The 24,649-nt window shown below is 42.9% G+C and overlaps 2 protein-coding genes across 2 annotated transcripts in view; one reads left to right on the top strand and one right to left on the bottom strand.

The window, feature by feature from the left end:
* CAPRIN2 (caprin family member 2) overlaps positions 1 to 21,880 on the bottom strand; it is a 28,965-nt gene extending 7,085 nt beyond the window's left edge. Inside the window, exons 1-15 of the mRNA XM_018576434.1 lie at positions 21,845 to 21,880; positions 18,199 to 18,413; positions 17,295 to 17,357; positions 15,834 to 15,920; positions 12,229 to 12,467; positions 11,445 to 11,527; positions 10,401 to 10,565; positions 9,162 to 9,199; positions 8,162 to 8,443; positions 6,490 to 6,546; positions 5,614 to 5,715; positions 3,552 to 3,683; positions 2,552 to 2,836; positions 2,034 to 2,271; positions 934 to 986 (exon numbers count right to left, since the gene is read on the bottom strand). Of these exons, the coding sequence (XP_018431936.1) occupies positions 934 to 986; positions 2,034 to 2,271; positions 2,552 to 2,836; positions 3,552 to 3,683; positions 5,614 to 5,715; positions 6,490 to 6,546; positions 8,162 to 8,443; positions 9,162 to 9,199; positions 10,401 to 10,565; positions 11,445 to 11,527; positions 12,229 to 12,467; positions 15,834 to 15,920; positions 17,295 to 17,357; positions 18,199 to 18,396 (2,022 nt within the window). The 5' untranslated portion in view covers positions 18,397 to 18,413; positions 21,845 to 21,880. The remainder of the gene's footprint in view (positions 1 to 933; positions 987 to 2,033; positions 2,272 to 2,551; positions 2,837 to 3,551; positions 3,684 to 5,613; positions 5,716 to 6,489; positions 6,547 to 8,161; positions 8,444 to 9,161; positions 9,200 to 10,400; positions 10,566 to 11,444; positions 11,528 to 12,228; positions 12,468 to 15,833; positions 15,921 to 17,294; positions 17,358 to 18,198; positions 18,414 to 21,844) is intronic.
* IPO8 (importin 8) overlaps positions 21,561 to 24,649 on the top strand; it is a 37,486-nt gene continuing 34,397 nt past the window's right edge. The window contains exon 1 of the mRNA XM_018576469.1: positions 21,561 to 21,565. The gene's annotated coding sequence lies outside the window, so the exon portion shown is untranslated. The remainder of the gene's footprint in view (positions 21,566 to 24,649) is intronic.

Here is a 24,649-nt window from a genome sequence, read left to right as displayed (position 1 = left end):
CATAGATTCAATAGAAGAGGATTTTGCTACATGGCTCTATAAAATAGGATAGGAAATGGTAATTTAGGCAGGGGATATAGGATTGGTTTGCATGTGCCAACAGTATGCAAGGCACATGCGCACGGTTTGTTGCAGGAAAGGCTGTCAGTCCCCATAGGACTACTAGGGACAACTTCCCCTTCATTAACATACACTGCTTCTAGATCTTTAGACCCTTTGGTTAGGACAGACATTGTTAAACTAGTTTACAACTGATGAGATCTACCAACACAGGACTATGTAAACATTAACCTACTCTGAGCCCCTTGAATTCCAGGAGGGAAAAACTCTATACAGTTGACAACTTTTTTTAGAATAGAGCATGCATTGTGCAAGCAGCAATTAAGAAAGTGACACTAAATTCAGGAGTTAAATCTCAAAAATGCATTCAAGTACCTTACTTTTTCTCTAAAAAGTATCTTATTGGTACATCACTCAGCTGTAGATCCTCAAATCTCTGAATTGCTGCTGACACTGTCCTTCATTCTGGAGGGGGGCTACTTTTGTTCTCCATGGTCTGTGTGTTGTAAAGTGTTTTTTTTTTTGTAAAGTATCCATCGCTCCAAGCTTGCTCCCATGATGGAATACAATCGCAATGAATTAGTAAACTAAACAAGAGATTGTAGTCCATCACAGGAGTGAGCTGGAATGGTGGCTCCTTTACAGCACACACAGGGACCATGGGCAGAAAAGTAGTAACCCTGGAGAAGGCAGGATCTACAGCCCAGTGATACAAGCAGCTACATTTTTGTTTATAGTTAATGTATGTAAATGCATTTTAAAGATTTAACTTACAACAGTAACTGGGATAGGAAGCCAGTTAATTTGCAGCGTATGCAAAAAAAAAAAACACATTTGTACACTTCTGTAAAATAATCAGATGTGCTGGTTTACCTCCTGAGGTTGCACAATGGGGTCCTTTTGGATTGGTAGAGCCTCAGTTGACACTAAAAATAAGGACAAGTCACTTTTACACAAATCGCAATAAAAGGATTGTGTTCATTAGAAATAAAAGTACCACTCAAAGTCCTAATCCTCGCAGTTTTGTAAAAATACAAAAACGTATTTGGAACGCCAAAATAAAAAAATAGCACATTGGATTGTGCAGACCATCAGTTCAAGAATTCCATTCCCCTTATAAACAAAGAGGGGAAAAAGAAACAAAAAATTAATGTTTAAGGATCAATCTCAGTCACCATCTCATCTGCAGAATGAGACTGCTGGTGCCAGGACCCTGATGCCACACAGCACTAGTCTAACATTCCGCATACCCCATTTCCTGCTTGGAACCCCATTTTCAGGTCAGCTTTAGCCGAGTGTGACTGGTTACAGTTTATCCTGCAGTCTTTGATTGCAATATGTCTTCCACATTGGTTTAAGTGTAGTGGTTTTTACACTTTAATGGTTAATAGTATGCCCTATCCAGTGTCTGCCATTTCTTCCAGCTGTACAAAATAAAAAAAACTGTATTGAAACCCAAGAACAAAGCTTACAGTCTTTAGATTTGGTGGCTGCATTTTTTTTTCCCCACCCTTTGATAGTCAATTCTGCCCACAACACTGACCTAGTATGGCAGTGTTAGAACTACACAACACCTCCATCGCCAGAACAGAGGGAGAAATTGTTATCTACAGAGATCTGGTAACAAACCTAAAAACGACAACACTGCTCGAGACAACATTGCAGATTGCACAGGACAGTGATGCATAACTGGCAGAATCCATTTCCTCATTCTCAAACTGACAAACTATATCATGTAAAGGAATTGGATAGGAAGCTCTACTGCCCCATTAGTTATAAATATAAACATAAATGTATTGTATAGGTATGGATATAGATAAACATAAGTGTTTGTTAATAAATATGGTGAGGATAACACAGATGTATAGAACCCAGTTGGATTGTAGTGACCAACAAATGAAATAAAACAAGGAAAGTGGGAGAAATGACTCACTATTTGCTGATTCGTTGGTGGTTATTGGGATAGGCCTTACCCTGTCCCGGGGGATGCCCATCAGGAGTACTAAACATTAATAAAATGGTCTCCGTCTGGGGCTGGTGTAACTTGAGATGTCCCTGTGGAGAGTCGCAAGGTCTCAGCTGGCCAGGCTGAGCCAGACGGCTCCAGTGAGAGTCAAGCGGGGGAAACCCGCTGAGTCTCTGCAGCCGCAGCTCACTGTGTCTCGGTCTGTGTGAGTCGGCGTAGACTCGTGGTGTGATGTCAGTGAGGGGCTGGTAGAGAGCTGTCAAATGGCTACGCGTTTCGAGGCTGGTGCCTCTTTCTCAAGCCGGAGTGGGAAGTCAAGAGGCTTACTTACTCAACTATATCATGTAAAGTTTTGTTTGAGTAAAACTGAATAGGGGTAATAGTTCTGGTTACATACACTTCCAAGGCCCCTGCAGCCAGATCTGCAAATTTGTAAACTATGAGTTAGTCTAAAATCAACCACTTATGTTAATGGGCCATACACTACAAAATGCTTAGTGGATGGCCCCATTGGCAGCCTTTCACCTGCCATTCTTCAATCAGATAATCAAAGGAGCCGGGCAAAAGTTTGAGGAACAATGACAGCCAATTGGCTGCAGTCACTTCAGTTATTCTGACAGCAGCAAACATGTCACCGTCAGAAGACAATAGCCTATAAGGAGTCTCGTCCATCCACAATGGATAGCTTGGTGAGGAATCACATTTTCCCTTCAGCAACACAATCTCTAACCAACCTTTAGCAGGAGACTCTGGAGGTATCTGTGGAGGAGAACCTTTCTGAGAAGGAAAGTCAAAACCCAACACAGAGTCCTGTGTAGAAAAAAAAAAGCACAAGTTAACATACAGAAATATACATACAACAGAAAAGCCAATGCAAAATATAAAAAAGAATGCACTTGTCTAAACTTGAGGAACTTTGCCCATATCTTTCAAGTCACAATACACTGAAAAAGGTTTAGTAATGGCAAATCAGATTATAAAAATTGCAGGGTTTTTTTTGCACACTTTTCTTCTCTCCATTTTCACAGCAGCCATTTTTACTGAGGGCAGATTAATATACATCTCCCTTTACTTCCTGGAACTTTGGCACATGTGGCCATGCACATCCATCTCAGGGGAGGAAAATACCTTTCCCTATGATCTTGAGAGATTACAGATGATTTACCAGCAAAGCACTGCTAATGTATTCTTCCCAGGATGCAATGCTTGGGCATGATTACATCATTTGTGCCCAAGAGGGCCAGAAATGGAAAAACAATTGCAAGTAAAAGAAAAATGCGAATGAAAGTTTTCACATCAGCATGCCGTTGTGATTTTTAGTGAAAGGGGGCTAAAGGTCTGCTTTAAGTATTCTACAACCGTCCCTCATTGTATAGAAAGAATAGTGTATGGGTAATCCAATAAGCACATTATGGAATAAATCGGTCACTGCTGAAGACAACTAAACGCCCTTTGTGGCCACATTTATCCAACGGTGATTTACCTTGACACGCATGGGCACACTAGCAAACCTCTGGATGCTTACCTGCATGAAGTTATAAGTTCCTTTGATCTCATCAATAAGGTCATTGATTCTTTGTTTTCTGAGCTCCGGATCTTTAGGTAGAGTTGGTGAAGAGCAGAATTCTGCAGCTGGCTGAGAGGGAACCCGTGGGGCCTGTGGAAGAAGTCTTTACTATTAGAGGTTTTAAGATACATTTCCTCTTGCAAGCTGACAGTTCCAACCACCTTCATACTGCATTTTTTTACATTTTTGCACGCAATTTGAATTTTGTATATAAAAATTACTTTTAACCCCCCAAACAAATGACTTGTTGTGCGATGGTTGTAAGGTGATTAAAAGTTCGTACGACCTGCCCATCTTGGACAGTCAGATCGTACTTGCGATCATTGCAAGTCCTCCCCGCTGAGGGGAGGGCTTAGAGATGATTGCAATGGTGAGCGGGCAGTGTGCACCTCGGCCTGTGCGGCTTTCGTCTTGCGATCGTGCTACCAACCCGCCGTAAAAAAGTAACATTTTTGGCAGGTTTTCTAGCATGCTCTTAAAAGGGGTTCTAAACCCTCCCGTTTTTGTCAAGCAGTAGATATAGGCAAACAGTTTTTTTAAAAACCTGCTAAAAAACAGTTTAAAACGTACCTTTTTTTTCTTTGCGCGCTCCTGCTGAGAATCAGGAACTGCTCATGCGGCCGCAAAGGATCTTGGGGCGGGTGCATGCGCAGTTCCTATTCTCGGCCGGTAGACGAGCAGAGACGCAAGGTAAGTCTATGGACACGTGCACCCGCATGCAGACACCGCTGGATAAGAAGTGCCTGCAAGCAGAGAGGAGTCAGCGCTGGATCAGAGCCGCTGGACAGATGAAAACATCAGGAAAGATCGGAATAAGAGACATTTAAAGGTAAGTGCTAACATTAACAATTTTTTTTTTGACTTTGTCACTTTAATACAAGTTAAAGAGTCGTGCGACCGTACAGTAAATGCGGTCGCACACTGCCCATACACCCGACAAATATCGTACGATTGTGGGATCACCCACAATTATTGTACGATAATAGTCTGGTGTACAGGCAGCTTTAGTACTAGAACACCACCCCCTATGTTCTAGAGCAGGGGTTGTGAAATAAAATTTAAGGCGGTCCAGTGACAATTTTTCATCGAGCCAAGGTCTCCAGTTTGTGTCCGTACTGCAGTCTGCCATTTAGGCTGCATGCATACCAGCAGCTGCAATGCACAACTGCTGGTGCTTTCCTAGGCACAGTGCTAATGTGCCGATTGATGCGCATTGGACAATATTTTATATTTTGTTATATAGTATATTATATAGTTTTCAAACACCTTTGACTCCCAGGCATAGCAGTACACCCCTTGCCTGTGTGGCCCTCTGGGGAGGTGAAAGATGCATAGAGCAACATTATGTATTGATATGGTAACATTTAAAGGGCAGACTTAAATGAGTTAGCACACACCTGTTACCATAAAGGAGTTAGCATATTTCCACTTTTGCAGGCAAATGCGAGAAAACCCACTATGTTTCACGCAGCATACCAAGTAGTCTTGAGGAATTTTTTTTCTTAAGAGTCTGTAAGCTTTCCCCAATTTGAAAAGCTGGAAAATTCTGGCTGTCCCCATAAAAACAGGGACAGAGCTTCCTTTTGTTAACCTAAAATGCTTCTTGATCTATCCCTTTAGGACTGTTCATATCTAGTTTATAGCCGATGGAGACCGTCCAGCACAGTATAGACCGTGTTGACCAACACAACCTGCCCAGCCCCCCTTGCATTCCAGAAGGGAAACTTCAGTATATATAGAGACAAAACATATGTATAAAGCATGCAACATGTAAGAAGCATTCAAAAAAAAAATACTATGTAAATAAGAACATGCAACAAAATGGGCGTTGGCCAATTTGGCTGCAAAAGTGGAAACCTTAAAAAAGGCCAACAAATGTACACACTGCACAGTGGTGCATTATGCATTGTCGTGCCCTGTAACATGTCAGTCTACATTACCACGTGTTGGAGGTTAACAGGTGTGTATTTTCAGTTTTACACATTTATACAAAATCATTACCTTCCGAACACCTACTGACCTGTGAATTGTTTATAGCGGACTGTTGAACACAAATTGGGGCTGGAATATCCCTCTTTTTCACTGGAGTCTGCTCATTCACTACAGGGAGAGCCTTTATTTCCTAAGAGAAGAAAGTTCCACCATTGATTCCATCATGTACCACTTTAGCTGCTCATTAAAACCAATACTTTTGTCATTATATAGATAGAACAGTGACCAAGATGTAGGATTCAAGTCCCTCAAACTGAAGACCAGTTGACCCCCCCCCCCATACAGAGTGCAATTTTCCCCTTGGTCGAAGTATTAAACAGCCATTTCCCCCTCAAAGTTAACAGGAGTTTTCTTTGAGGAGATGCAAACCAGCTGTAACCCCACAGATGTCACAACATCACCACTTCATTGGTGTTCCAACAAGTTCCAAATTATGTAATGCCCATTTGAGACAGTATCGATCTCCAGGTCTAAAAACCAAAATGGATATGTCAGGAGACTAGGAAAAATTCCAATGGGACACCAGTAGTGACAGCTGTCTAAAACAATTCCCACAGATTCACTCACTTCCTGTTTGGCCTTTTGGATAGGACGGTAAATGTTGCCATTTGCACTCAGACTGCAAACAAACTTGACAGTGGTTTTAACCATTTCCCTGCTCCAAACCTCAAGTACATCAAGAGCCCAAAATTTTGTAAGGCTAAAATGTGCCAAGGAACCTAAGATGTATTCATCAAGTAAGCCTCTAGCCCTTTACAACATATGTGGAGTATAGAGGAGAGAGTTGGTGGCAAGTATCTAGAAGTCCCAAGAGTATCTGCTTCAAAGAAGATCTAACAGCTATGGGTGGAGATGGGGCAGGTTGGAAAGTCTCAGGCCTGACTTATCTTTGGTACCTACTTACCTTAACCTGATTAGCAGGTCTGATTTCAGATGGCAGTTTGTGCGGCCTTTCACGTCTCTAGAATCAGAACAGAATGAAGATTAAAATATGCAGATAGAGAAAATCTAAAAGTTCTTACAGGGTTATCACTCTTCAAAAAGTGGTGAATGTGGAGCCACTGGACATTACAGGAGCCACTGTTCTGGTGACTAAGGATGGGTTTGATGTGAACACACGTACTGTCAGGGCGTTCGGAGGGGTGCTTGCCCGCCCCACAGGGCACGGTGCACCACAGGTCAGTTGCAAGACTTTACCCAATCAGGGCACAGTACTCTAAGCTATGATTTTGCCCAATCATGGCACACCTGTCAGACGCTGTACAACAGTTGGGCAGAGCCATCTGTCACCAGTAGCTCGGCCCATTTGTTTATATGTTGCTGGCATTTGTAAAAATGCCATTCTGCGGTGAGAGTTTATTGTATCTATTTTGTCGTTTTATTTCTTATTTCATCAAGTCATTGTGGACAACGCTGGATGTCACGATTGACCCTAAATTACATTGGTGGATCCATTTTAATAAAAGACTTGTCAAAAACTTGTTTTTTTTTCAAAAGTCTGGCCACTTTACAAGTTTTATTTAAACCCTTTAGTAAATGGGTAAGGGTATTATTCATTCACAAGGGGGTGCTGCATCTGGGTACCCTGATGTGAATAAGCCCCCTGCCCGCAACCCCACAACCAACACCCAGGGCTTGTGGGGAAGAGGCTTTTGTCCCCATCAGCACGGGAACAAGGTGCTTAGCCAGGGGTGTTCATTTCCCCCCCTTCCTTGCAAGGCCTGTGCTCAGCTCAAGGGTCTGAAATTTTATGAGGGACCCCCACCCCCCCGCCATAATTCCTACCAGACCTTAAGGGCCTGGTATGACTGACTGGGATCGCCACATTGTTTTTTACATGGGGTCCCTCCTAACATTCCTACCAGACCTTAAGTGTCTGGTATGACTATTGCGGGGAACCACATGCTTTTCTTTACAAATGTCATTTTTGCTGCAGCAGGTTCTATACATTGTACAGATACATCACTTTACAGGCAGTTTAAGGGGATGCCCCAGGCATGATAAAAGGAATTTTTTTTATGGTTTCACTTTATGTTAAAAAAAAAAATCACTGCTCTTTGAAAAACTTTTTTTTTTTAAAGTGTTTTTTGCATTGATTCATGTCCCCCAGGGCAGTACCCGGACCCCCATACACTATGGCCAATAACTTTCATACAAGTCTTCAAAGTTGGGACAATTGGTTTTCAAAGTTCTAGACTTGCATTGGTTTGAGTACGAACTTCTCACGTTCTAAAGTTTGAATTCGTAACACAAAGGGGTGGGGGTGTTTGGCCCACCACTACTAGCGACTCGTTTGAGTGTCATAAACAGGCTTTATGTTGTGTGAAAAGGAGAACAAATTCACCTGCTGTCTGGATAAAACTGCATAATCTGCAATTCATATTTACCCAAAAAAAATACAATTGTACCCCTCACAAAAATACAGTTACCCTAGGAAAGTTATGATTGTTAAGATATTTCTGTGTCCCATCTCCTTTGGGTAAAGTCAGTATATTCATGGATCCACAATAGAGTTTGATGCTAAAAGCAAGGCCATTACATAAAAAGTTGCACCTAGCTAAACGGTTTGATTTTACCTCCTTTGCTGGTTCCAGTTCAACTTTCTTCAGAGGCAGAGCTGCAGGCTGAGGCAGAGCTGCAGGCTGAGGCTTGGGGGTGCTCATTGGTCCTTCCCAAGGTTTGGCAAGTGGAGTCAGTGGAGGAGGGGTCTGCCACCTCTTCGGCTCTGGCAATTTCACCATTGTAGCTGCTGGCCAGGCTTTTATGGCTTCTGGTTTGATGTATTTGGCCTCTTCTGGTTTCTGCACCTCTGTTTTCCTCATCTGATCAGCTCTCATCATAATGGGTCGAATGGAAAGCTGGAAATCAGAAGGATCATGATTAGAGGCTTTCCACCTGTTGAATGCTAAAGTAAGCTTCTGAAACTCAACAGAATGTCTGCACACACCCAAGGAGGTGAACGTTTTTCGTTTATAGTCTGTGAAAGTTCTAACTCATCCAGGTCATGGTATATATGCAAAAAATAAGTCAAGGCAACTGGACTTGCTGTATTTTTCTTGATGTTTCACTGGTCATCCAACCAGCTTTCTCAATTACTACTTTTACAAAAAATTATCTGGGAATATGATAAATGTTGCTCCAATCCACATAACATGCAACTAACAGATTATATGGATTGGAGCAACATTCACCATATCCCCAGATAATGTTTTTGTACAAGTCATTCTGACTTGAGAAAGCTGGTTGGACTTGGCTGGTTGGAGCTGCCTTGACTTTTTTTTATTAGATATTTTTGTTTATTGGTCCTAGATGCCAAATCTTAGTCATTACCTACCAAAGTTTTTCTTTGCCCAAGGATGCCCTGCCAGCTTCCCTGCAACTATGCTTCCATCCAATGGTTGAGAACAGTTCAATGACTTCTGGGCAAAAAGTGTGCACTTGAGGGAGATTTACAAACTAACTCTGATAAAACGATCTAGTTTGTGCTTGAAGTTATGCTTTACTGGCACTATCACCAACATTAATACCATAAAAGCAAGGGCAATCTACAGCGCCTTATGAAAAGTGTTGTATTACCTCTCGACGGTCAGACTTCACATACTCCACAAAGGACCCTGAAAGACATTGAATTCCTACATTACTTAGGCTTACACTCAAGGTCAGTGTTGGCATGGAAGGTATAAAAAGGTGATTGAGCTAGGTATATGGGGAAAAAAAACCAAGAACCCACAGGTCCTGTGCAAATAACCAGACCTCAACTTGTGATTAAGGCCACGAATCTGCTCAAAGTCTTAGTTATCTTACCAACCACGATGCATCAAATTACCGTATATACTCGAGTATAAGCCGAGTTTTTCAGCCCATTTTTTTTGCTGAAAAGTGCCCCCCTCGACTTGTACTCGAGTCAGCGTGGTCCAGTGGTCAGGTTTCTTCTTACTTACCTCGCCGAGCGTCGAGTCCCGAAAAAAATACTCTACGCTGACTAGAGCAGTTTAGGCTTTAGGAGGTTACAGAGCAGAGGACAGTATAAATGTGCGATTCGTTTTGTTCCGAATCGAAATTTGGACGAAATTTGAGATTCGGATGTATCCGAATTCAGAATTGCAGATATGAATGCAAACGAAGCCGAATTTCCGATTCTGAAATTAGTTAGCGGTAGTCTGTACAAAATTACGTTTAACAAAATTTTGTTGCAGCAAAGTGAAGTTTGAGGTGAAAAAAAAAACACTTTTCCTCTTAAATGTCACTTTGCTGCAACAAATGAAACGAAAACCAAAAGAAACTAAAATAGAAACAAAATTTTGTACAGACATTTTGTACAGACTACTAACGAATTTCATCCGAATCCCGGAACGAATTGACTTTTGTACCCGAATCCCGAAACAAAATAAAGAAAAATCCAAAACAAAAACAATTTTTTTTGTCTAGAGGACAAAATGTCTAGAGGACAGCAGTACCAGCAAGATGGGTCTCAAATGTTGTTTTGAAAAAGAATTATGCTGGCTTCACATCTCTGCATTGTGTTGAAACAAGCATTTAAACAGCTGCCATTAAAAAAAAGGCATGATTGGTGGTGCACTGCAGGACTTATGTTGAATGCCACAATTTTTAGACTGGGGAACAAAAAAAAAACAAACAAAAAAACAGCACATGCTCAGTTTTTGGTGCATTGGAAAGCATTGGCAGCTAGAAAGTTTGTGACCCTCTGGGATATGCGGTGTAGCAGGATTGTGTCAATCAAAACTAAGCAAATGTCGAAATGCATTTTTGCCAAGAGCTTGACAGTCATGTGTTCAATAAACTCAAAACACACACCTTGTTCTCTCACTAGCCCAGTCTTTACCACTTTCTCAGTCTTTGGTGGCTCCTCTGGTAGAACCTCTGGTTCCTTCTTTGGAGGAGGAGGAGCAGGAGGATTAGGGACATTTTCAAAATAGCCACAATCCAACATTCTGGCAATCAGGTCTTTCAAATATTTATCTAAGTAAAGAGTAAATGCAGGTAATACACCATTCACAGCAGCAAAGTGAACTTTTAGACAGTTTAGAGTTTCATATGCAATTATTCAGTATAGAGACTTAATCTGCTGCAGAGGAGCCCATAGATATACAAGCTAGATGTTACCTTGATGTTACCTTGGGTTAGTCGATAGGTACATTTACCTTGACCCCATCTCTGGGTAATCTTACTGCACGTTATTAACATGAGAATATGCCAGGTCAGGACTCATCAGGACTTGGCTGCAGAAGTCAATGAAGTATACGTAAAATTCTCCACCACCATGCATCTGCTCCTGACACATTTACAAGTCTTTCTTTCCCTCTACCTCTGGTGGAAAGGTTCCAATTATTGGAAACTGGTGTCATGAAATGACGTGGCATTATCCCACAATATTTTCCTGTGACACTAGGCCCTGAGGGCGGGGGGTGGGGAGTGTAGGTGCACAGCAAGAGTGTGAACTTGCAGCCAGTCTTTTTTTACCATATCCCATTGGGGCGTTTCCCCTTTTACTTCCTGTTCTGGAGACAAAGCTCTACAAAGTCAGGTGAAATGCCCTCTTGGACAGGTTCTATCAAAACTAATATCCCCACTGGAAAACTTTCCTCTAATTTGTTCCAGCAACATTTCTCATTTTCTGTGAGAATGGTATCCACCAATACAGAGTGAACCTTTCCAGCAGAGATGCAGATTAAAACCTTATGGGTTTTACCCTTTATCCAAAACCAAACACATTTAGGCTTTTGATACACTAAGCTTTTGAATATGACAGCAGTGTTTTGGAGGTAGGTGGTGCTGGTCACATGATCATGCACATCTTCCTTCATATTAAGAGCCATGAGGCTTTAGTGTTAAACTTACAGGTTGTTCCAGCCGCCGTTTTCTCATTGCCCTCTAAAACATTCCAGAAGTAGACAGCCATCTGATCCATCTCATCTTCCAAACTGCAAAAAATAAAAAATTATATAGTTTGATTGGTGCAGTGGCGTAACCAGAGTTATGGGCGCCCGGGGCAGATATTGGTGGCCAAATGTACCCAGTCTTCAGCAGCTCTTACAATTCCTGCATCACCAACTCAACTGATTTAAATGCTGTGGAAGTGAAACACTGAGTGTTGCTGACTGTTCCAAGTCAAATAAAAGACAGCTGTTTGGTGGGTGATGGACTCGAAATTGAAATAAATCACCCTTTATTAAATCAAATATAACCTTTAAAACTAGACTGCCCCTAAAATAATTAGCACCATTACGTGCCAGAGGTTACTATTCTGTTAGTTTCTGCTTTCACATATGCTGGAGCATGCGGAAATACCCAGGTTTCTAAAGCATGGAAAGAATAAGCTTCACCATGTGGCAGTGCCAAGTGCCTGAATGACACCTTCAAGAAACTAGTAGTGCCAAAAACTTAGAGATGAGCAAAGGCATCTGTGTACAATGAAACATCAGGATTTAGAATAGGACAAAAAAAATAAAAAGACAGTTAAACATTTATATGCATCAGTGGCATCAGTATCCTTGCTTTGTACAGCAGCAAGATGCTGGACTTTAATCCACTGATAAAACGCTCTCCCCGCTTGCTTTCCACAATTTGCAGATGTCGCAAGTTCACTTGTAACCTTTTGCAGGTGGTCAGTTTACAATCTTACCTCATGTGTTTGAACCTCTTGTGGCAGATCAGCTTTGCAAGTTTGGCAAGATAATCCAGCTCCTTAGAGGAGATGTACATGGCTCCATTCCTTCCATCCTTAAAGTCTACCTGGACATGATCCTGAGAGAAAGACTGCAGCAAGTACTGGATCTCCAGGACTGTACGCAGCCGCCTCTTCTCCGCTTCAAGCCTCTGGAGGTGCTCCCGTCTCAGTGATTTCTTCTGGGCTTTAATAAGCTGAGAAAAATCAATATTACTTACACAGTGGTTCTGGGGTCCAAGGCATGCCTGGACACATTGGCTGAAATTCACACACTTCATGTTTTTACAACTAGGCACAGATAACTGACATTTTAGTGATCCAACAAATTGTAACTGAATTAAATGTGCATAAGGTGGTCCAGGACTCAACTATGTCAAATAGAGCAAGGGTTTAGGATTATAGAGTATAATCAGGCACTCGTTTATGCACTTCGATCTTGGGGAATGATTAATTAAGTTTTACTTGCTTAGAAGGGCATATGTCCGCTAAAGCTGTGTTCCTGTAGACAACAGCCTACAGAGAGAACAGAGATAAGACCTTCCGGTATATCAGTCTCTATGATAATGTATACTGGTCCAAGATTGCACTACAGCTCCATCTAGTACTCAAAAGATAACTACAGTATATGCTGGTGTATTTCCAACACCCCTTCTCAACAGCATATGCGTAGCTATATGACATTTAGCTTCTCTCGAAGAAAACAGATGATCCTTTGGCAAAGGCTTGGCGAGTGCATCTGCAGTCATTTCTTCTGACTAGCAATATTGAATGTCAATGGCTTGCTCTTAAGTGTCCCTAAGCAGATACTTCACGTCAATGTGCTTGGTTCTAGGGTTGACCTTTCCAATTGAAGATAACCAGAGATGTATAAAGCCGAGACAAAGATCGGGATGGGGTTTGACATGTCCAGTAAAAGCAAATCAATATTTCTTGACTAACGTGTGCTGCTGCCATGCATTCAGCTTCAGTTGAGGAAAGTGCAACAATTGTTTGCTTTGGGCTAGACCAACTAAGGGTTCCTTCCCCGGATTGGAAGCTGTAACCACTTGTGGATTTGCAGTCTGTGCAGACTCTGGCCCAATCAGCATCCGCATATCCAACTAGTTTTTGATTGGACGCTTGCTTCCATACAGATTTTTCAAGTCATGAGCATTTGGCAGGGCAGTACGGTTATAGCTTCTGAAAAGCCTCTCTACAAGTTCTTATATGGCTTCAGAGTTTGTGCCCTAGTCCGTGCTTTGATAGATGGATACATTTGTTGTGTGGATTATGGGTGGCTGTCTTGACCATGTATGGTGACGAGTCTATACAGGTGTTCATCCAATTATCCTTTTGCGAGGATTTGCTTTTTCAGATTGTACATTCATCACCTCTGAATTGCACTGTGAGACCATCATTAGCCAGGTTTTTCACTGATAGGCTTCCTTCTAGGTCTGGAACATGCAGTACATTTATGCTTAAGATAATGTGCTTTTCCCCCCCGACTGGTTCAGTTCAAAAATCCTTGACTGTTACCTTCTGCAGTAATACTTTTCCCGTTTGCTAGGAATACTTTGTATTTTGCACTGAAATCAATTTCTGTGAAAAAAAGTCTCATCGCTAGTCATGCGACTCGTTGCGCCCGAGTCAATACAGCATCCGCATGGTATACTGTTCTGAGTCACTAAAGGTAGCGCTCCATGATGTGCCTGCAGTTTCTATTGTAGCTGCCGTAGCTCTTTCTCTTGTAGGCGTCTTGCTTTCTCTGCTCTCCAGACTGAAGAGTCCTTTGTCAGGTGACCAGTCTTTTTACATCAAAAACTCTTTTATTTTGATTTGCACTCCTGCAACTTGAGGGCTTTGTTTTCTTCATTGTGCATATTTTCTTTCCTTCTGTCATTCATTGATTTTTTTTCTTTGGTGTATTCTAGTGTTAGTTCCTGCTCAGGTCTTGTTTCTAGAGTGTTAAAGAGCACTGTATGACTGGAAGGCTGTATAACAGTAATGCTATCACATGGTCATCTTTTAATTTCCTCTCCAATTGCACGTAGCCGTTCTATGATTTCCAGCATGGCATTCACAAGTTCATGCATTTCTTGGCCTTTTTTTAGGCTCATCTTATATAGCTTGCGTGGCAGATATAGGTTACCGTTTAGGTTTGAATGCTCATGCAGTCTCTAATGCAGTCCACATACCTTTAGCTGTATTTTCTCTTATGTGGATGAGCTGGTCGTCTTCCACTAGCATACTTATAAATTGCTTTGCTTGCCTGTTCTTGTCCCATTCCTCTGCAGGTCCATTAGTGGGTCTGTCTGCACTCAGTACTTGCCATAAGCGTAAGTCATTTTAGCAGTTTTTCAAGCTTTAACTTCCAAAGCCAGTAGTTGCCATAGTTATGCTTCGTGATTGCAAACTTCATTTCTGAACTACTTGCAATCTTTCAGTAGCTTGGATGTGACACTTGTTGACTTGCAGTATTCTGTTTAGTGTCAGGGCCCATAACCTATTGGTTATGTGTTTCGATGAAGCACCGAGATCTTGAGGAATGCCGAATGAAGTTTCACTTGCTTAGGACGTTACATGTATGTATACAGGAATACATCAGGAAACAGCATACAGAACAGAGATGAGAACTTCCTGTATATCAGACAAGTATACACAAGCATAGAGACTAACATTGCACTACAGCACCATCTAGTGCTCAAAAGACATATTACAGTATATGCTGGTGTATTTCCAACACTCATGAGGATATTCAAAGATGCAACATACACCCGTAGGTGCCAGTTTATTTAACTACCAGTTTAGAGAACTTCATGTATTTACTGGTATAAAGCTTGATTGCCATTTTTCAAAGTTTTGAATAGGGTTGGGAAATTCAAACCACCATCTTGAGGAAACTTCCATTCACTTTACCCCCGACCTCAGGACAAAAATGTGACCCCTCATTACTTGGAGCGAGGAGAATTTCTTCCCTCTCAGCCCAACAGATTTTAAATTAAATTTATACTCAATCCCCAATATACCAACTTTCATAGGTTAATGTAATCTCATTGATAATTTTCAGTCTTTCAATCTTCAGCTTTCAAAATCCCTGGTGATCCTGCCACGAAAATATTTTCAGGAGCTTCCCGCTATAGGATCGCAAACGGTCCCCATCTCCCAGTTCTTTGCGTTATCCTGTTACATGTACTTCCAAGGGCACAATAAGGGGCCAAGCAGACTCATTGTGTAGGCATGTTCCACCATAGATTAGTACACCCTGAGAAGTGACAGCAGCAACCACTGGAGTAAATGCACATAGGAGGGAATTGTTAGAAAGGGGCTGGAGGCAATCAGAAGTACCGAGATGCAACAAAGGATGAAATGGGTGAATTCTTTTTTTTTTTTTTAAATAAAATCCATTTGTTTGATGCACTGTACTTTTTGCAAGCCAATAGGTTCATATTTATTTTATAAATCTATCTTCCCTTTGGACACCAGTCTGCTTTTAATATAGCCTAGCTTTCTAGGCCAATAATAGACCACACTACAAAAGCAAAAAAAATAAAATAAAATGATAATGTACAATAACCAATTACCTCTTGGCTGAGAGCAGAAAAGGTCTTCTGAAGTTCCTTAGCAAATTCCAAGTTGTGAAGCACCTCTTCATATTTCTGCACCGCTTCCTGAAAGAGATCCACCCGGAGCAGTCAAGTCATTTATAGGCCCTCTGTTATGTAGGAGGGTTTTAGTCCTGTTCTTCACTGTATGGTTCACTTAAGGTGGCCATACACTGTACAACCATCGCAAGACCTTAGTCTTGAGATGGTTGTAAAGTGATTAAAAAAAAAAAACGTACAATCTGCCCATCTTTGACAGGCAGATCGTACCCTCGATCATCGCAAGCCCGCCCCCCTGAGGGGCGAGCTTACGATGACTGCAATGAGGGGTGGGCTTAAGATGACTGCAAACGGGCTGTGTGCGCACACCGGCCCGTTCAGCAGTTGTCGAACCAGCAGGCCACTAACGGTCGCACGCCTTCCATACACTGCACGATTCTCGTATGATCGCGTGATTTCCCACGATTCTCGTACGAGAATCGTGCAGTGTATGGGCACCTTCAAGGTGCCCATACACCTTACGACCATCGCAAGACTTTTGTCTTGCGATGGTCATATGCTTATTAAAAAGCTTGTACGATCTGCCCACCTTGGACGGGCAGATCGTACTTGCGATCTTTGAAAGCCCGCCCCGCTGAGGGGCGGGCTTCCGATGACCGCAATGCAGAATGGGCAGTGTGCGCGTGCGCACACCGGCCCATTCCACAGCTATCGAACGAGCAGGCTAGAAACCCGCCGACAATCATACGATTCTCTGCGGGTTTTCGAGCATGCTGGTTCGACAAAAGACGTGCGACCGTACAGTAGAAACGCCTTCCATACACTGTACGATTCTCTTACGATCATGGGATTTCACGCGATTCTCGTACGAGAATCGTACAGTGTATGGGCACCTTCAGATTGCCTCAAAACTTGGGGCTCCATCACAATGGAGAAGAACACCTAGAAATACAGGTTAATACAATATCCAAAGACACAGTATAGGAGTAATTTACTTTGTTTCACTGCTTGTAATCTACCAAGATCACAGGACAGGCACCACTCTTTACTACAGGAGCTATGAAACTCCCTGTTACATGGGACTGGCCAAAAACCATTTGTTGTACTTTGATTCATAAGTAGCGTTATTGGCCTTTGTTACAATTTTCTTAATAGATTTCTACTTTAGCCCACCCAAAAATTCCTGCAAAGCTTGAATCTGAACTTGGCCCTGCCCCATTGTCTCCCAATCAGGGATATTGTCTGACCAATAGGGAGGCTCAGTGGGCAGGGTTAAGTTCAATTTACAGGATTATTATAAAACATGCAGTTTAACTGCCCATGTCTTTGGATTTGCTGAATGTTGATACAAGATTCTTCTAAAAGGTTTCCCCATTTAAAACAGATTTGCATGGGGACCGCAGCTTGCAGTCCACATGCACTGAAAACTGCTGTACCTACCAGCTGATCCTGATTCAGCTCCTCACCGTTGTTTAAACGATCTCTGTAATCTTCTAGTTTAACCTGTAGATGAAGAAAAGACTATAAAAACAGTAAAGGGACTGTTATGTCAACATTTTAAACAGCTGGGAACTACACAAAGACCAATACAGTTAGTGTGTGATCCAGTTTGCACATTCACTTGGACAATCAGCTATGGAAGCAAAGGGGTTCCTAAAAGGGAAGCTACCATTATGGATTTTTCTCAGTACTGGTGCATGCTGACCAACCACTTTGTACTTCACTGTCCTGGATCAAGTATTAGGGTTGGGTATCCAAGCATTCATCAGCTACATGCTTGTACCCAGTCAGTGGCTCCCCAAGCAGTGAAATATAAAGCAGACACTGAAGCCCAACCCTTAGGCTGGGTTCCCACCTAGGCGGTTTTCCGCGCTTTCGTACTCGCGGAAAACCGCTCAAGCAGGGAAATGCCATTATTTTCAATGTGTATGATTCCCATCTGTGCGTTTTCCACGAGTACGAACGCGCGGGAAACCGCCCTACGCCCAAAGAATTACATGTACTTCTTTGGGGCATTTTGGTCAGGCGGTTCCATTGGGATACAGCCAAGTATCCCTCGGAAACGCGCGTTTGCCACGCGTTTTTTTTACCGCGAATCGCGGTAAAAACGCGTGGAAAACACGCATATTCAATGCGCCCAGGTGGGAACCCAGCCTTAAAGTTTGCAAAGGCAGTTGCCATAACTATATTTTAGATGAGCCCCATTAAAAAAGGGGAACACAATACATGTCATTTGACCCTGGCCTATTCCAGCGTTTTCAAAGCCTGAGCCAGGCAGCCAGCCATGTTTAAAAGAAAAAAAAAAAGACTCCTAGTAGAGAATGTAGGATGAAAACACCAGTACCTTCTTTTTCTCAATATTGCGAATTTTGTGCTTTAGGCTGATAAAGCCATTCTCTATGTACATCTCATAGACCTGGAGAGGTGTTGCAGTAGATGACAGCGAAGACTGCAGGGAGTCGAGGCCTCGCTCGGACTGATTGTTGATGTCTTGCATCAGCTGGCTGTCGCCAGTGGGACTGGATGGTGAGAGCTGCACCATTGTAAAGGCCAACCCTACTGAGAGGAGGGAGAGAGGTTAATGGTATTCATTGATAAGAGCAGTAGTTCTATAATGTGGTACATTGATCACAATGCCAGGAAATCAGGGTTGGTAGATTTTGGCACGGGGCTTTCAGCATTGAAACTGAACCATCACCCCCCACATTATTAATACTGGATTTATATAGCACCAACACTTAAAATAAAGGTGACAGTACAGTTACTAAACAATTCAAGATGGTGTTAGAAAGGGCCTGCTCATGTGAGCTTACAATCTAAAAGGCGGGGAAGGGATACAAAAAAAAAGTAAAGGCTGTGAGGACAAGTTTGAGAAAGTTCCGTTTTTAGGTAGAGGCAGGAAAGACTTCATAAAAAGAAGTGCTCCCACCTACTCGTGTGCTCTAGTTTTTTTTCTGCTACATTGTCTATAAACAAAAAGGCCAACAGGGCTAGTTTGAGCCCCTCAAAATAGGCACAGGAATTGTTCAGATCCAGGAACTCCACTCAGGGATGGTGTGAACCCCCATTATGGGTACAGCAGGAGTTGTCATGAACTTGGTGCCGGAATGGTGGGAACCACTCAATGTGTAGAGCAGGTGTGCTAACAAAGGAACTCCACACAGACAATGGAAATCCAACATGGGCAGAGCAGGTTATAGTAGGGGTGAGCTAAAAGTTTGGTCAAAAACAGGTTTGGACCGCACGTTGGGTGCTCTTCTAAACCATTATACAATAGTGGTATTTCTATTATCTAAAAATATCTCCGCTTCCTGTGGTCAATGGTTGCCGAGGAAGTAGTGGTCTGGAGTGCCTGCACTGGCCATGTCCTAAGCAACCAGTGATGTCACCTGGCTTATTCATTTACATAGCCAGGAATCCCCAGCTACATAAGCAAAGGGGCAGAAATAGTGGCGACAACATTGCCCATATTTAGTCAATAAGATCACCACCTCTTTCCTTAAATTAAAAAGGAGCAGGTCCAGTTTTTTGTTAGGTGAATATGTGCAGCGGGGACTTTTTAGGGTATTTTGTTTTTCTATAAAGGACTTGTCACATATCTGGGTGCCTTATGTAGTTATTTTGTGAATGAGTAGGGTCATTCACATATGGAAGGGTGACATCTAGGAGCCCCCCTTTATTCTTATTGCCCCCTAGCAAAGGATACCCCCTTTGAGGGCATGTGGCCTGGTATGATTCCAGAAGGGGCGCACACATGCCTATTCCTTTTCTGGAAATAGGGAACCCGCAACCGCTTTGTCTACAAACAGATGGGAGCTTTCATTTGCTGCCAATTTAAATGGCATTTTCTTTGTAAAAGGTCAGTAAAGCTGCAGTAGGTTGTATACATAGCATAGATGGTCCACATCACAGGCAGTTACAGGGCATCCCCCAAGCATGTTACACAACTGAATTGTGCATTATTGTTGCCACATTTTTAATTACATTTAATTTGGCTCCCAGACAATTGTTTATTTTTTTGTACTTGGTACATGTCCTCGAGGGTACTACCCAGCTTCTCATGTCCTTTGTTGGGCAATCAATTGTCTATTAGCCTAGAAAATTGTCATTAAGGATTTACAAGAATCTGCTCCCATTGCCAAAATACATCGATGCCTGCTTCCAATCAGATTGGTCAAGTATTTTGACAGCCAGCGGGGCCGACTAGCAAGACGCCCAGCGGGGGATTTCTCCATCCACACAGTTTAGCGTAGATGAAGGAATCTGTTGCACTTTCCATCTGACCTAATCTATAGGTGTATGGCCAGCTTTAGACTTTATTCACAAAAGGGTGAAGAATTTGAAGGGAACAATCTAGGACAACATAGCTGAACTGGAAAGTGAGCCGAATTGGAGAATTTTTCCAAATCAGCCATTTTGTCCTAGATTGTTCACTTCTCTCTTGCCTATCCAAACGTTGCACCCTTTAGTGAATAACCCTTTCATGGGAAGGTCTACCCAACCAGTCCATTCTTTTTAATTAGGTTGGCTCATGCACGCTCATACATGGTCAGTACATCTACAAAAAGCCTGTGCAGATTGCAACACGTGTAACTAGTTTAGCAGAAAGCAATCCACATGCTAGAGATTCCTACTGGAAGGGGGGAATACAATTTTGGGAGGAGTACATGTACAATTTAAGAAGTTAACCCACCAAAAGGGATTTTTAGTTACAGCTAAAGTGCAGCAGGTTGAATCACTTGACAATTTCTTATCTCTTGCAGGACACAACCAAGATCTCCCTACTGTAATTTGTGGTCCTGTTGCCAACCAGCTCGGCGTCATTACACTCCCGTTACATTTACTATAATACATATAAATTCAATGCAACAAATACTGTAGGCAACGCAGGATTTCTAGCAGTTTGTGCAAATTTGGGAAATTAAGCTCAGAGACCGCAGCAAATTCCCAGAGAAGCCACCAGGTGATAGCTCATGCCTGCATTTACCAAAACTGAACAACACCAGTTTTAGATTTCATACGTTAGGTTAAAAGCCATTTTTCAGAAAACTCCAAAAAGGCTCTGAAGGTGCCCATAGACCTTACGATTATCGTACAATCGTAAGGTGTATGGGTAGTGTGCAACCGCCAGTACTGTACAATCGTACGACTTGTCTTTCCTGCATGTTAGAAAACTTCAGTCGATCGTACAATTTTCGCAAGGTTGGTGGTGTTTCCGTACATCAAAGTCGTACGATTAACACTGCTCATGCGCAAACAATTATACGTGCGGTCGATTACCGCAATTCGGCCCGGCGTTTTTTTTTTAAACTACCGCTGATTGAACCTTGCGATAAAATAAGGGCAGGATGGGGCCGCCATATGACAATCGTTCGATCAGCGGACAAAAAGTTTCGTACGATAATCATAAGGTGTACGGGCACTTTAATTTTAAAGGAGGGAGATTGAGCCGGGTGGGAAATTCTCTTAGCCAGAAAAACCCAGTCCATACTGTGCTGGCAGATTTCATTATTAGTTTCAAACTAGGATTTAAAAGTTCTGGCCAAAAGCCTCCTCCAAAAGCAACAGCAAGGGATTTTTTTATTTTTTGGAAAGGGTTAGTACACTTTAGGGACCGATGTATAAATCTTCTGCCCAGCATGCATCTGGGCAACTGAGTCACACAGCACCACTGACAATAGAGATAAGGAGCATTGGAAAATCCTATGCTCCTTCTAGCAGTGGTAATGCCACATGAACAGCATTCACTGTGCATACAATTGGTGTACAAGGAGTTCAAAAAAGAGTGGGTGCAATGCCTTACAAATTGCCAGATTTAATTAATTTCCTCTAAAAATGTAGCACAGCCAAACACCTAACAATGCCTGAATTATGGTGTGAATGAGCCCTAAACATATTCTAACTCCCTACCGTCACCTCTACACAGAACACCATAAGAGGATTAATCATATTAAACAACGCTACATAGGATTCCAGGAACCATTACTGACCGTCAACCTCCAACAAGAACAGATTTCAACTCTTCTCACTACCAAAGCTGCGACTATCTGTCGTCACAACTTTAAATTGGCATCAGGTGGGTGTGGCTTTATCATAAGTCTAACCACGCCCCCCACACACCTGCACACGTTTCACCAATCACCTATCAATCAGATGAGGAGGCTCCTGAATATTGGCAGTATCACAGCAAAGGATTAAGACCCCATTCACACCAGGGTGGAAGCGTTTTAGCGCGGTTTCCACAAATCGCATGGATCCGCTGCGTTTCAGCGCGGTTTCCACGGATCACATGGAGCCACGCGATTGCATGAATGGTCCCCATAGGAATGTATGGGATTGTTCATGTCCGGACAAATCCGCGCAATCGAACCGGTCAAACCTGTGCGGTCTGTTAATCGCACGGTACTGTGCAATTAACACATGCTATTGTGCAATGCACTTGGCATGCGTTACAGTGCAGCAGGTGCATTGCTTTGCCATTCATTTGATTGGCACCCCTACGCACCTCCCAGCTGCAATGCATTGCCATGCAGTGCAACTCGCACCACCACTTGCCCAGCTTCCTGTGTTCAGGGGTGGGAGGGGGTTGCGGCGGTGCGTTGAAGTAAATGGCACCGCAGCCACGCGGTCTGAAAAAATAGTGCATGCAGCATTTTTTCAGATCGCTTTGGACCAGAACGCAGGCACTGATGTGCCACACCTCCTAGTGCGGGCTATCGCACTGCCATTGACTTCAACACACCGCCACACCCCCTCCTGCCCCCGAACACAGCAAGCCAGGCAGGATGCGCTTGACAACCCATTCAAATAAATGTTCTGGATGCACCGGAGCTGGTGTGAACTGGCCCTTAATGCGGCTCACCACAATGCATGGCAGTGTAATACCAAGCGTAGGAGCGCACTGCAACTCAGGCATATTTCTTTTGGCCGCATTTTTTTGCGTTATTTCTGTATCGCATTAAAACATGTGCGTTGATGCACTCAGTGCCATGGCACCGCAGTGCAGCAACTTGCATAATCAAAGCCTCTTGCCAACACACCCGCGTTGTTATGCACCACAGCACACTGTGCGTTACAAAATAAATAGTGCATGTACCATTCTTTAGTGTGTTTGCAGTCAATTATCTGCCTCAATGCAATGTATGTTAACAGGCAGCATAACGCACAAACGCATATGCATTAAAGCACTGCAACAGTGTGAATCCAGCCTTAGGGCTCGTGTCAATGGGTGTTGCTTTACTTGTGTTTGATGTTCATTTGCAACACACCCTAAACGCAGGTCTGCAAAATCCCATTGACTTTAACTGAGCGGTACGCATGGCGGTTCAGCAGCTGCATTTGATCTGGTTTGTGCTGCGTTTCTTCTGAACTATTTTGTCCTATTAAGATGCGTTTGAACTGCAGGCAAAGCAAGTCAAATGCAGCCTTTTCTTCTTAAACATTGCTTTTTTTAAATTAGAATGTCAGCTCCTCTCTTCCGTTTGTTCAGTTAAGCTTTGAAAATGAAAGACAGAAGCTAATTTGACACAGTTTTGATACATTCCCTTCTTTATTTGTGCATTGCAGTGATGCCCTGCAATTAAATGCGGCATGCTTTACATTAGCCCAGCATGGACCACCATAGTGCCTTGGTGTGAACTACACCTTTTGAGAGCCATGCATTGTTACTTATTATTGCATTGGGTCTGCTTTGAGCAACGCTGCCCAGTCCCCTTGGTGTGAATGAGACCCGAATGGGCCCCAAGGCCTCATGCTGATGGGTGTTTCTGTCCTGCATTTGAAGCGCTGCTCAGCAGATTCCTGTTTTCCTCAATGGCACAGTTTGGGGGACAGTCCGGGGGCTGCGTTTGTCCTCTTTCAGGTGCATCTTTTTTGACGCAGATGGTCATATTGAGATGCAATGGGATGCAAAGCTGATCACATGATCATTTGTGGCGGGTTGGGTTCAGATACAAAAGTCAGAGTTTGACAACAACGCTGGATGATCAGAGAGATTCCCAATATAAAGTACAGACATTTACATTTTTTAATGGAGTTATTTTTAGTTTAGATACATGTAAAAGGGATCATCTTAACTAGCCTGAGAAGGAGCCTAAGTAAGGCCCCCAATTTATTTGTTTTTTATAAAAATTATGACTTTTTATTTCTGTCCCTGACGTCCTGACAGCAGCATCAGCACCATTTCTTGTACCAATGTCACGGGGACAGGAAGTGGAAATAATTCTTCAAATTGGTATCACCAAGAGAAATAAAAAATATTTTTACTTTTTTTCCTTCTCCCTATCTAATTTCATCCTGTGTGACCGAGAATTCTAGAATTCCGCTCACATCAACATTGTTACAATGTTACAATTCCCTCTCTGACGTCTCACTCCGTACAGCCCCTGCCTGCGGCTCATATGACCTCATTCCGTACGATCTGACCCTTCACGCACACCGTACTGAGCGCTTTGGCTCACACTGCGCATGCTCCTCCGTACATTATGGCTGCATGGAGTGTTAGTATGGTTCCGTACAGGGCGATAGTTTGCGGCAGCAGTTTGGTGAGACCGGCCGCAAAGTGACATCCAGATGCCCGGCATCCGCTGTTTAGCAGAGTGATCATCCCTGATTCCCTCAGAAATGGATCCAAACCGGATCATCCAGGCCCTGCGGGGGACCATAGACCCCAAGATGAGGCTGGCGGCTGAGAACGAGCTCAACCAGGTGGGGGCAATTACTGGGATGACACCATTCTGCCCCCTTAATAGTAATAGTGTCATTGCATGGGGTTCATAATATTGTTATAACAAGGG

This window comes from Nanorana parkeri, unplaced genomic scaffold (genome assembly GCF_000935625.1).
Source record: "Nanorana parkeri isolate BGI_ZX_2015 unplaced genomic scaffold, ASM93562v1 scaffold67, whole genome shotgun sequence".
Taxonomy (NCBI): Eukaryota; Metazoa; Chordata; class Amphibia; order Anura; family Dicroglossidae; genus Nanorana; species Nanorana parkeri.
This window is presented reverse-complemented; position numbering and strand designations above follow the sequence as displayed.